At 28.2% G+C, this 12,859-nt stretch overlaps 1 protein-coding gene across 1 annotated transcript; it reads left to right on the top strand.

Moving 5' to 3' along the window:
• Positions 1-10,450: 10,450 nt before the first annotated feature.
• Positions 10,451-12,169, top strand: LOC126552825 (uncharacterized). Its single transcript, XM_050207858.1, has one exon. The coding sequence runs from the start codon at positions 10,890-10,892 to the stop codon at positions 11,844-11,846; it is 957 nt and encodes a 318-aa protein (XP_050063815.1). The 5' UTR covers positions 10,451-10,889; the 3' UTR covers positions 11,847-12,169.
• The last annotated feature ends 690 nt before the right edge of the window (positions 12,170-12,859 follow it).

Raw genomic sequence — 12,859 nt, forward strand, 5'->3', positions numbered from 1 at the left:
TTATATGTCAGTTGTATCTAAACTACAGTTTGAGTAATAAAATGAAGCGAATATAGCACAATAAAGCTGCCGCAATTATAATATGAAATGATAAGTATATTATACTATATATATTTTAGAATATTAAATCGAAAGATCCATAAAATTTATACTGCAGTTTAATTTTTTTTTTCATCAATATATAAGTGGTACCTATGCACACAACGATAGTTGTATTAAAATATAAACAAATTATAGATTTAACGAGCTAGACGATTCTATACACGGATAGTATAGGTAGGTAGTGTTATATACACGCTATAGGTGTTAAATTTTATTGCTTATTATTTTTGTCGTACTTATCGCGTGAGAGACAAAACGAGACGGGATAAAAGAAAAAAAAAAACGAGAAAAAAAAGAAATCATTTCATTTTGGTCATGACTGTGGAAGATAAATAATAATAATATTATCTAACGCACGTGTGACGAGTTTAAATGATATTCTAAAACGGGGAGGGGGCCGAAGGGGTATCGCGTTTCGATTGTAAAAGAGCACAATTAAATTACATTGTAATAACGAAGATTTATAGATTCGTTTGTTTAAATAATGTTTTAATCTCCGTTCGTTATAACACGCGGTCTTCATTGAACTGCATTTTGCATCGCATTGCACACCCAACACACGTATCTATATGTATGCCGAAGATGAAAAAAAAAATGACACGAAGATAATTCTTATCATATTAAATTACAACGTATATAATAATATGCACGCGCTGTATATAAAAAAAAAAAAACTCATACGGTTAGAACAGCATTATAGGTATCTGGTATATATAGGTATGTAATTTTGCAGCATTATGTAGGTCGGTCAAATTCTTTCTGTTCTATAACTATAATACGTACAGCGTTTTGCGCACAAGTGAAAGATTTATCTTATTGGTATTTAGGTATATATAATATACCATATACGCGTCCTGCAGCTACGACCGTATATACTTATTATACACATCAAAGTCGTTCTATCCTCATCGCGTATATACCTATTATAGGTAGGTAATATAAAATAAATGCATATTTAAATTTTTTCCTACCACGCTCGTCGTCGTATTGTATATTATTATAACTACTGCAAATATTTAATAATAGGGGTTTTTTCATTTTATACATTTTTTACGGCCACCTCATCAATACAGCCCGCAAACACCTACACTATGTTTAAATTTTAAACAAGAATGATAGAACATAGTACGAGTATAGCGTAAACGAGCTGCCCTGTCCGGTTAAAAGAAATTCGGGCAACTCGATGAGGTTCTATACTTCAATACATCAAATTTTAAGTTAAAAACAATTTTTAAAGAGTACAAAATGTGTAGTACAATTAATAATTCAATTATCTAGTATCGTGTGGTATAATTTAAAGGTAGGTATTATTAATTATTTTAAACAGTTTAATATTATGCCAAGACGTCCAGGGCTGCAAATGGGTGCTCGTGCGCTTTATCCAAAATAATTATGGGCACATATTTCACATATACATATTAATATTTTATACATAGTAAACATGTAAGTACATTTTTGAAAATATTAAATTTGTTTTTTTTCTCGAGTAAACTATTATTAATTTTTAATTACAATTTAATTACCTATTCGTATATTGATGTTTAATAGACTAATATAGGTAATAATGATTATTTTACCGTCTATATAATATTTATGATACTAATATTTTGAATGTTTGAGCAATCAATAATTATTGCAGTTAAGGCAATATTAAAAGCAATTTTTCAAATAAAATAAGGAGCTAAACGTTTGTTATGCGCGATTGTAACATATTATTATAAAACTGTACTTATACCTATATATAATGCTTTTAAATAAATATTATACTCTTGTAAGTTATGCTCTGAATAACTCATAGGCATTATAATATAATATTATAACGTCGTTTACATATTAAAACGTTACTCGGACGTGGTACAGTACTAATAGCGCCATTATATACCACTCTATATGGGTTACCCGCGTATACCTACACGTTTCCATCACAAAATCATAATATTACGTGTACTACATAATATTATATAGTATAATAAATAATAATTAATAAAATACACGTATAATAACATTAAACATTGTTGATAATCACAAACGATGGCGTTCGAAGCGGTATAATACCGCAGAGCTTGTAATATATAATATATATTATAATATTATTTATATGATATTTTATTATTTCAATAATTATTATTATTATTATAATAACGACGACGACGACGATGATATAATAATAATAATCGCTCGTCAAGAAAAACGTTATTAAATAAACGACATGATAATTTATATTATAATATACGACCCGGACGGGTCTGACGGAATCCGTCGACGTGGTCCACATAGGGTGCAGTGGGGTGGGTGGGGGAGCGCCTATCTATCGGCTAATCGTTTCGCGACGGGCGTAGGTATATACGCGTTTCGTGCGCGCACACACGCAAGTTTCCCGCCGTACTCGCTCTTTCGCGGGGTCTCGGGCCGACTGTTACAACAAATTAACGACGTCGTCGTACGAAATTCCGGTCTCGCGTTTCGGTATATAATACAATAATAATATTACTATATAATATACCACCTATATATAATGGGTTATACAGAGTGATTCGCCGAGCGTGCAGCTCGGCCGAGTCCCTAACCGCGTTTTCAACGTCGAACGTTCGTTCAAAAATTCTGATTTTTGAAACTCTTGAATACCGCCAGCCGCGGTAATATATTATAAACGGTCGTATTTTTAAACACGGTGCTTGTGTTTTTTTTTTTTTTTTTTTACAAGTATAGTTTATATATTATTATTATGTTTTAAGGAGCGTCCTGCGGCGATACCGACTTTATATTTTTTTCGCTTTTTTTACTCGTGAATTATTGGTCCGGATGACTTATTCTGGAAAATATCGATGTACCTGTACATACGAGTATATCTAAATCGAAATTCAAACGAGTAGTTTTGAGTCATTTAAATTTAAGCGTATCTACTATTAGTACTAACTATTTGCTAAGGATGCCATCATCCGAAGATATAGCGGCTATACGGAGATTTGGAAATTCAAGTATCTAATTAATATCGATTCATAAATATTTTGTAATTTATTAAAATATTCGAGTACCTATGTATAGATCCACTGAACATCAATTTTATATTTTACAAAAACCATTTTTAAGGACCATTATCCTTAGTGGGTATAATAGGTATCTGCACATAATAAGTAATAGCTATTTCAAATTTTGATTTAGATGCATCAGAATAATAGATAATTGCCAACATAATTATCTGCTTTATATCGAAAAATGCAGTTTTTAACTGCTCCTTAAACGGTTTATAAATATAATAAATAATCGAAATTATGGGCCTTATTATGAATACTTACTGAAAAAATTCCAAAAATCAGTTTGAATAATTTTATTATTAAATGTAAAAACGGTGGTGAGCACGCTTGTAGAATCACCCTGTATTGCATTAGGAGATTGCGCGTGGGAGTCGTCGTCGGCTATATTGGCGAATACTGTTAAAAACTAAAATTTAAAAAAAAAAACACAAAACAATAATAATACTAAATAATATATGTACGTATGGGTGTCTTACAGCTATATAGGTATAGGTTCTCGCGCTATACATCATATACATTATACGTCTTGTCGTGCCTGGTTGTATTCATCATACCCGTATATATATATATTTTATATTATATATTATCATGTCGGAGGCGTACCGCCTCGAGACGAGGTCCGACGCCGAACAGTGTACAGGGTGTCTATTTCACCATCATTCACCGCGTTGGTCCACGCAAACAACATTTTCCTGATTAATATTTCCGATAAGTACGATTTTCTATAATCATTATATGAGTATATGCCGCGGCAGAGAACCACGAGTCACGACGACCTGTATTTTATATAATAACTCAGTATTTTTTTTTTTATTTAGGTATATAACACGACGAGTAGATTACAGCTCTTAAGCACTAACATTTCTCTAAAAATACGTATGTACTAAACGTATATGCAGTCGTGATGCGCTTAAAAAACAAATATGAACATTTTATTTATTTTTAGTTTCATGGATTTTTACTGTATGTTATGAGCATTATTTTTATAGTTTAATTTAAATTATACAAAATAATTAGTATAATACTGTATATACTTTTCATATTTATTAGTGGTATTGACGTATTACAAAATAACTACGAATTCCTAAATATAAAATACTGTTTCAGGTTGTGAATATTTGTGATTAAGATGACCAAATAATTTTGATAAAAATATTAAATGAGATAAAAAAAAAAAAATTCTACAAAATAAAAAAATGAAATTAATTAATTACACTTATTAATAAGTCACTAATTTTTATTATAGATATTTTTATTTTTATTTGATGATTACAAATAAAATTAATTCTAGTATATTTCTTGTGCAAGTAAAACAAATGATTTGTTTTTAATAAGCAGGTTGATTACTTCAGGAACAAGTAAAATTCTGAATAAACCTAATCTTTTTTCTATAATAGAAAAAATAATTGGTCAACAAAAATAAATTTCTATGTCTATCGTTTGAAAATAGAACATTTTAGTGTCTCGAAGATTAAGAGACAACGAGATAGATATACTAAAAACGGGAAGTCTCGTTATAAATGGATGTATGGTCTCCTTATTTATGATCCAACCCATAGGTCCCAGAGATCACAAGATTAAAATGTAAAATCAATGTATTTATTTTTAATATGTTTATTAGTAAAAAAGCATATTTTAAAAATCACTAAATTTCCAACAAAAATTTTTCAAATTTTATAAAATTTTTATAATATTAATACATTTAGATATGCCTGTCTTTGGATTTATAAAAAAAAACAATATAATTATATAAACGTGCAAATGTAAATTTTTGAGTTCTCACTAATGTGAGTGCTTTACACTACTATAATAAATTATAATAATATTATAAATACATTATTGTAAGACAACAACGTCGTTTTGTTTTCACTGAAGTCAGTAAATAAATCGTGTCCACGAAAAAGGTCACAAATCACAATCATAATAATATATACTACCTACGCAAATTGTGGCCTGAGTATTTTTGAAACGTACGTATAAATATATTCCAGGATATTTTATTCATCTCCAGTCAGCAAAGCAATTCAAGGCAAGTAATAATCTACGATGCAGAAAATGACGTGACTGATAACATTTTAGCAGCATAATCACAACAGAAATATATCCAACAATTTTATCGGAAACTTTTTGGACATTGTTAGATTGCTTTCAGACGTAATTGGAATTTATTTTCGCCGGGAGAGCTTTTTTTACATTTGTACCGTTAACCGTATACTTCAACAGCGGCGATGGATTAAGAAGAGGGGACATTCTTAGAAAGAATTAATTTTTTATGAGATGTATATTTTTGTACAAAAATAATAGAAAACTTATATATATTGTACAGTTATTAAAATATTAGTCAAGTAAAAATTATTCATTGTGCGGAAAGGAATAAATACTTGAAAATTTAATGCAAAGCTACTCATACGTTTTTAATTTCTAAATTAAAAAATATCGATAGCCTATAGTTACCATATTTTTTATGAGCGTTTAAAATTAAAATTTTGACAAAATTAATAAATAGGACAAAAATTGACAAATTATTTTGTAGTTATAGACATTCATAAAAATTATTGTTTTTATACTTAGGCTTTGAAAATTAAATACAAGATAATTTTATAAGTTTTGCAATCTGTGTAAAAAAAAAAAGTTATCAGAAAACCAAATTAATTTTTATGAGCATTAATTAAAATTTAAAATTTTACAAAATAATATTTACCCGTAAAATAATTATTTATATCCTCAAACAATTTTATTGATATTTTGTTGTATTTCAAAAAGAATAATAACTGCAGTAGTCAATACCTAGATACTTAAAAATTTCATCAAATATTTAAATTATCTTTTTCTACACATGATATAATTTTATAGGCATGAGAATTTTTTAGTTTTATTTTTATTAATGCCCATAAAAATATTTGATTGGTAAATTGTTAAAAATTAATACATTATTCCACATTAATTGTTCTTATATCTGTTAAAAATTATTAAAAATAAATAAGTACAATTTTTTTCATGCGTTTGAAGTTCAAATAAATATGAAATTGCATATTTTAAAGTTGAATAATGAATATCATTATTTTGTTATAATTTAAAAATATTGTTCACGGGGGACTAACTATATTTTTACGATTAACTATGGATTTTACTTAACATATTGACATTTTTAAAACATGTAAATTAATTTTAAGGCATGTATTACTTATATACCGGCTAATGGCTATATCTATATCCACACTGATTTTCGGTAATAAACCGGTATTGGTTCAAAAGTTAAAATATGGTATAAATTATATATATATATATTTTTTTTTTTTGTAAACAATAATGATATATCAGTGCGAATTCAAGTTTAACACAACCATTACTATAATATGACCCTGCACTCGATATATTATACTGTACAGTAGAGTCATACCCACTTGTCCAACTTTTTTGTTGTGTAATTAATAAGTACACAGTATAGAAATACACCTCCAGTTTTATAATTGTAATTGCACTTGTATAATATTAAGCCATACATGATACATTTGATATTATTATTATTATTATTTAGTATACGATTTATCAGTAAATTGAAAAGCGATGCGATATCAAACGAAACGAACTCGAGACCGTGAGAGCATAGGTATCATACTATCGTAAGATTAATTAAAAAAAAAGGTCAAAAAACGTGTCTATTTCATCATAATATTATTATACTGAAGCAAGAAAAATGAAGAAAGTATTATGTTGTACAGAAATACGTGTACAAAAACGTGCGAAATCGGTATTACCGCAGCAGACCCGCGAGGCGCATCTGTCCCGTTAAAATGTCACTCTGATAATAATAAAGAATAGAAAAATTGAAAAAAAACTATCGATGGGAAATGTTTGCCGGACAAGAGTGTATAATCGGCGTGACCAGTTGCATAAATCAAATCAGCCGGGGTAACTACCCTCGGCCGGCGCTTTTATTCTATAATGATTTATTATTTTATCGCCAAAAACTTGAATTAATCTTAAATCGTATTGGATGACGTGTGTAATAATAACAACGTATTAATCGTATTATGTGGCGGCATAATACGGATGTAGTTTTGACATAGGTCGTGTAAATACGGATACGTTTTTGTCCGTTTTCCTGTCAAAAAACGTAGCAAAATATATTATAACGGATTAAGTTGTCATTGCGTGAATTATTACAGGCACTTTGTACGAAAAAGAAAAAGGAAACTGTCAGAGGGCGGATATCCTATATAACGTTTAAAAGATTATTCCTATTCTCCTGTTATTTGTACTGTGTGTAAATAGAAAAGGGAAAAAAAACGATAATAATACTAAAAATTGTATGAGTGCATTATGTCCAAGACGTATCTCACACTAATGATGTAGTGTAGATAATAAATTGTCGTGCGGACACCGGTGGACACACACGATAGTGTTTATTTTTTTAACGTGTGGGGTTTTATTTTTTTTCGCCGCTGTTGTCTGGACTGCGATTTCACGACTGTAATCCTAAGCCAATACACATAACAATAGGAAAATATAATCGTAGCCGATCGGCGTCACATAATGTACATCCACTAGGCACGGTATACAGTAATAATAACATAATGATATTTTATACATTATAATATATTATTATTACATCAACATAGGAACGAGGAAGAAAAATTACTCCGTAAACAATATTGTGCTCGGGTCCTTTCAGACGCGTTTCGGGGTTGTCCGCGGGAGGTTCAGGCTAATGGTGTTTGCTTTGATCCCGTTTCTAATATGCATTATATAATATGTCGTCCGATACCTGCGGGTTTCGACAATGAACTCAGCGCGCGTGTATTACCCCGTATGTATTATTATTATTATATATATATATAGGAAGGTATGTATATTATATAGGCGCACTTGTCGAATATTTATATATATATATTAGAAATATTATAATATATACATATATATATATATATGTGTGTGTTCGGTGTGACTATATAGTCGTTTTTATAATATGCAGGCGATTATTACATTGTACTCCGACGCAGACGATCGATTCTCACCGCTTATAAGAGGACGTCACACCGAGAGGTTTGTCAGCTATATTATGGCGTGATGTCTCACACGCGGAACGCTGAATAATGTACATATTATTATTATGGTATTGTAGGTATGTATACATAACATCTATACCTATTATACATATTGTATATATACGACGATGTTGTACAGCGCGCGGATCACGGACGGGACGATGAAACTCGACGACGATGCGATATATATATATATATATATGCTGCGTTAAATGATCGTGAATTCTGCAGGACACGACTGCGGAGCGTTCGTATGTATAATTATTTATCCCGACGAATAAATATGGCTGTTACGCCCTCGGCGTTGGCGTTTAGAGTAGAAAAACGCCGAAAAAATGAAACGGTTGTATAGGTGAGTGTATATATATGGTACCTCCGTGTGATATGCAGCGCAAGTCATCATGAAGCATAGTGTCCACTGCGTTGCCAACGAAATCGAGGTTTTAACTTTAAACCGATTACGATAAATAGGTTGTTATGGCACATCGTAATATTCATAATAATTAACACAATATTTATTACAAATACACTGATCATTGATCACGTTGGGTTAAAGTGGTTAATCCATTCTATTTATTTATATTTTAATTATTATTAATATAATATGTAATAAAATATCATTAATTTTAGCTAGCATCAATTTAATATACTATATTATAAATTATAATGGAGTCAATAATTTTATATTTTGTTAGATCTTAATGCAAACTTATTTGAAACCAATAGTACAATTACTTTTTTGTAAACGGTGTGATAGAAAAATCAACAGATTTTAATCCTGAACTAAGAATGATTATTATTAAATCATAAATTGTTATTACTCACTGTAGATACTGTAAAAAAAATCCATCATATTTTTAGGCATAATACAGGATGATTTTTTTATCAAACAACACTCATTATTTCCAAAAGTATTCATGTTTTTGAAAATATTTTTTTACATAGTTTCAAATTGTTAAAAAAACAACATTTTTATAAAAAAATTATATTTTTAAATATTTTTTATCTTTATAATTTTTAAGTTTTTTAGTTTTTTGAATGACAACATAGATTTTTAATTTCATATTCCAAAGCAGAATAATTTTCTGAGTAATTCGATACATAAAAATCGAATTTAGGGTGAGTAGTTTATGAGTTATACTTATTCAAAGTTTAGACTAGCGGAGTAGTGGACAAACATTTTGCTGGGTAACCCCGTACCACTCCACTCCGCGCAACTAAACTTTAAATACGTATAACTCATAAACTACTCACCCTAAATTCGATTTTTATGTATCGAATTACTCAGAAAATTATTCTGCTTTGGAATATGAAATTAAAAATTTATGTTGTCATTCAAAAAAGTAAAAAACTTAAAAAATTATAAGGATAAAAAATATTTAAAAATATAATTTTTTTATAAAAACGTTGTTTTTTTAACATTTAGAAACTATGTAAAAAATATTTTCAAAAACATGAATACTTTTGGAAATAATGAGTGTTGTTTAATAAAAAAATCACCCTGTATATAGTTATTTGAATTATTTTAGGGCCATAAATATTTTACTAAAGAAATTCCTTATTTTTATCAAAGTGCTTTGGTAGACGGCATAAAAATGACTACCATTATTTTAAAAATAATTTATAAAACAAAAATTTTGCTTCTGCAATCAATTCAATAAATCATCATAGATGTACGAAAAAAAAAATCAGAGCAAAAGACCGAACTGTTATTATTATTGAACTTACAATTATAATCAAATAAAATTGTGCATATTTCTTTTCAATATTCCTAAAATTGTAGTAAGAACGACTTTGAAAGGACATTGTATCACATTTTTTAATTTAAAACAGACATACGTAAAAAAAAGTATAAATAAAAATATTTTAATAGAAAACTTGATTAGGTACACAAACAAAATAATTAGTAATTTTTCGGGAATTGAACAAAATATTAAAAAAAAAAAAGAAAAATAACAAAAAGAAAATAATATTGTAACATTATGACATTTTAATGTTTGTTCGAGAGAAATATTACGTGATTTTTATTGACTATTAAGCAGTTAGCATTTCTTCCACCATCAATAATAGTAGGTACTAGATTTCCAACTATATAGAATTATAGACTACTGCAGCACTATTACTAAAACTTATAATAATTATGTCATTATGATATAATATTATAATGTATTATTAATGAATTTTTATGGTGTACCTAATGGACTTGCGTCCAGCACAATATACTGCTACATTAGCATATAAACATACAATAATATTGTGAGTTGTTAGTATTTAATAATGTTGACTAAATAATAAATAGTTACTCATTTATTGACTACCTATTAAAGTATTAACGGTCGACCGTTGTACCCTCATTGCATTAATACTACAATTGTTATTTTATACAGAAATTAGGTAAATATCATCAAATTATGATTTTATAGTTCAGTTTGCTTTGCTCCGAGTGCACCGACAGTCTTACTTTTTCAGTAGAGCAGCCTCTTTCGCTCGTATAACGTTATAATACAATTTTCAGTTTAATTTTTTTACGTTTCACGTATCATATTAATAGTTTAGTCATAAGATTATAATTCATATTTATTTTTTTTACAAATATCATTCCTGCCTGGTGTAGGTAGTAATATATATTTTTCTAGTTGTATTTTAACTATTAAAATTTGTAGTTTTGTTACAATTTAAATTTCCATCTGCAGTCAAGAGAAACATGTCTGCAAAAGAAGTACCAGAAATTGCATCCACAAGTTCGTCCGAGTGTTTAGATGAGTCTAGACCTGAACAATCCGTAACTGATGAAGAAATAAACAATGTAACCTGTGCATTTAAAAATCAGATACAAATTGCAACTGAATATTATAGTTCGTCTGCAGGTGAGGCGTTCAGTGAAATGATTCGATATGTACCATCGTGGTTACAGAAAGAAAAATACGAACAGGTATTCGAACCTAATTTTATTCTATTTTTGATAGCCAATCGAAGTCCGAATAAAAATGATGTATATAGAAATATATATTTGTTAGTTATGTTAGGTATTGAAAGAGGAAACAATTTGAAGAAAATCACTGTAAAATTATCACCATATTATCGCAGCTTATTTGAAAGACTTATAATTATGTATAGTTTGGTCTCAAAAGCTAAAAATTCAAAACTTGCCGTGACTTTATCCAGAATTTGTGAGAGCGTCCCAATAATGACATGCTCATATCTTAAAAATAAAGCCAAAAATCCAATTGTATCTTTTGAACTGATGGAAACGATCTGTAAGAACTATCCTAGAGTAATGATGACGTCTGCTTTTGCTTATCTTATACCAAACAAAGAGGAGGAATTTTGTATATTTTTAAAAAAGGCACATTTGCTTCATCAATACCAGTTTTTTGCTACAATTTCGCGACTGAGACATCCGTGTTCGTCTGTTGATGACGAAGATGAATTCATTTCTAAGGTTTACGTCGGTACTCAAGCAGCCATCAATGGGTCACACATAGAATACGATATTCAAATGAAGTTTTTAAAAGAAAATGATTTAATTGTGGAAGTGGAAAATAAAATAACTGTTACAGAAGGAATTCTAGAAGCAGCTAAGTTGTGGGACGAAAAAATAAGACAACATGAAATAAATCAAAGGTATGATGGTTATGAATACGGAGAAGATTTTATGTAATTATAAATGTTTCATGTGAATATTAATAATGTACTTGATAGTATAATATTAGTGTAGGATAATGTTTGACTAAGTATTTAACAATATTTTATTCAGAACTTTAACTTAACCCCGTCGTTAGAATTCATATAAAATTATTTTAAACTAATACAACATATTATTATAAATAAGCAATTAATTATTGAATAATTTTCAAACGAAAATTATTGTTTATGTTTTTTAACACAATGATTACACTATTGTACTTATTACCTATGTATTTTATTATCAAAGTTATTATGATTATAATATGTGTTATTTCTTATACAGTTCTAGGTTTAAATTTGCGAATAATATCATTTAATTTTTTAATTAATTATATTCAAAAATTTATACATACTATAAATGAAATAGTCTGGATTCAAAAATATCATAATTTATTACACCAATATTTTCCGCATATTGTTTCCTTTGTAACTGTATAATAAGCATTAAAATAAAAATAATAACACATTTTTCATCTAAATATTTAAAATACATAATAATTTATTAAATATTATTTTTTTGAATTTCTCTAATATAAAAAGCCTCAGTTTGCACCATAGTTATTGCAGGTACTCACGAAATAGATAAAAATGTATTTAAAATAAATAAATAATATAACACCGAATTTGGTAATAGAGATTTTATTGTTAATTTATGTATACATTTGTTTATATTAAATAATATTTCTATAAAATCTTTTACAAATGATCATAATACGTATATAAAAAATATGTTTAGACTAAAATAAAAATGTTCATGTGATTAAAATTACATATTTACACGGTTTTTGAAATTGTTTTATTTAATTGTACTTCTGCTATTTTATTTGTTATAATATTAAATTAAAATTTATGTTTTATTTTTTGTAGTTTAGAACTTAAGTATTAGTGCCAAATAAGAACTATTGTCTCTACCACAAGCCTATAAGCTTTAACGACAATTATTATTAATCATATTTTTTAAATGTAGTTTTATATTTTTCTTTTAAT

Source organism: Aphis gossypii, chromosome X, assembly GCF_020184175.1.
Source record: "Aphis gossypii isolate Hap1 chromosome X, ASM2018417v2, whole genome shotgun sequence".
Classification (NCBI taxonomy): domain Eukaryota; kingdom Metazoa; phylum Arthropoda; class Insecta; order Hemiptera; family Aphididae; genus Aphis; species Aphis gossypii.

What these genes read in the sequence shown, in the direction of transcription:
- LOC126552825 (XM_050207858.1), top strand. Translation starts at nt 10,890, where the DNA reads ATGTCTGCAAAAGAAGTACCAGAAATTGCATCCACAAGTTCGTCCGAG.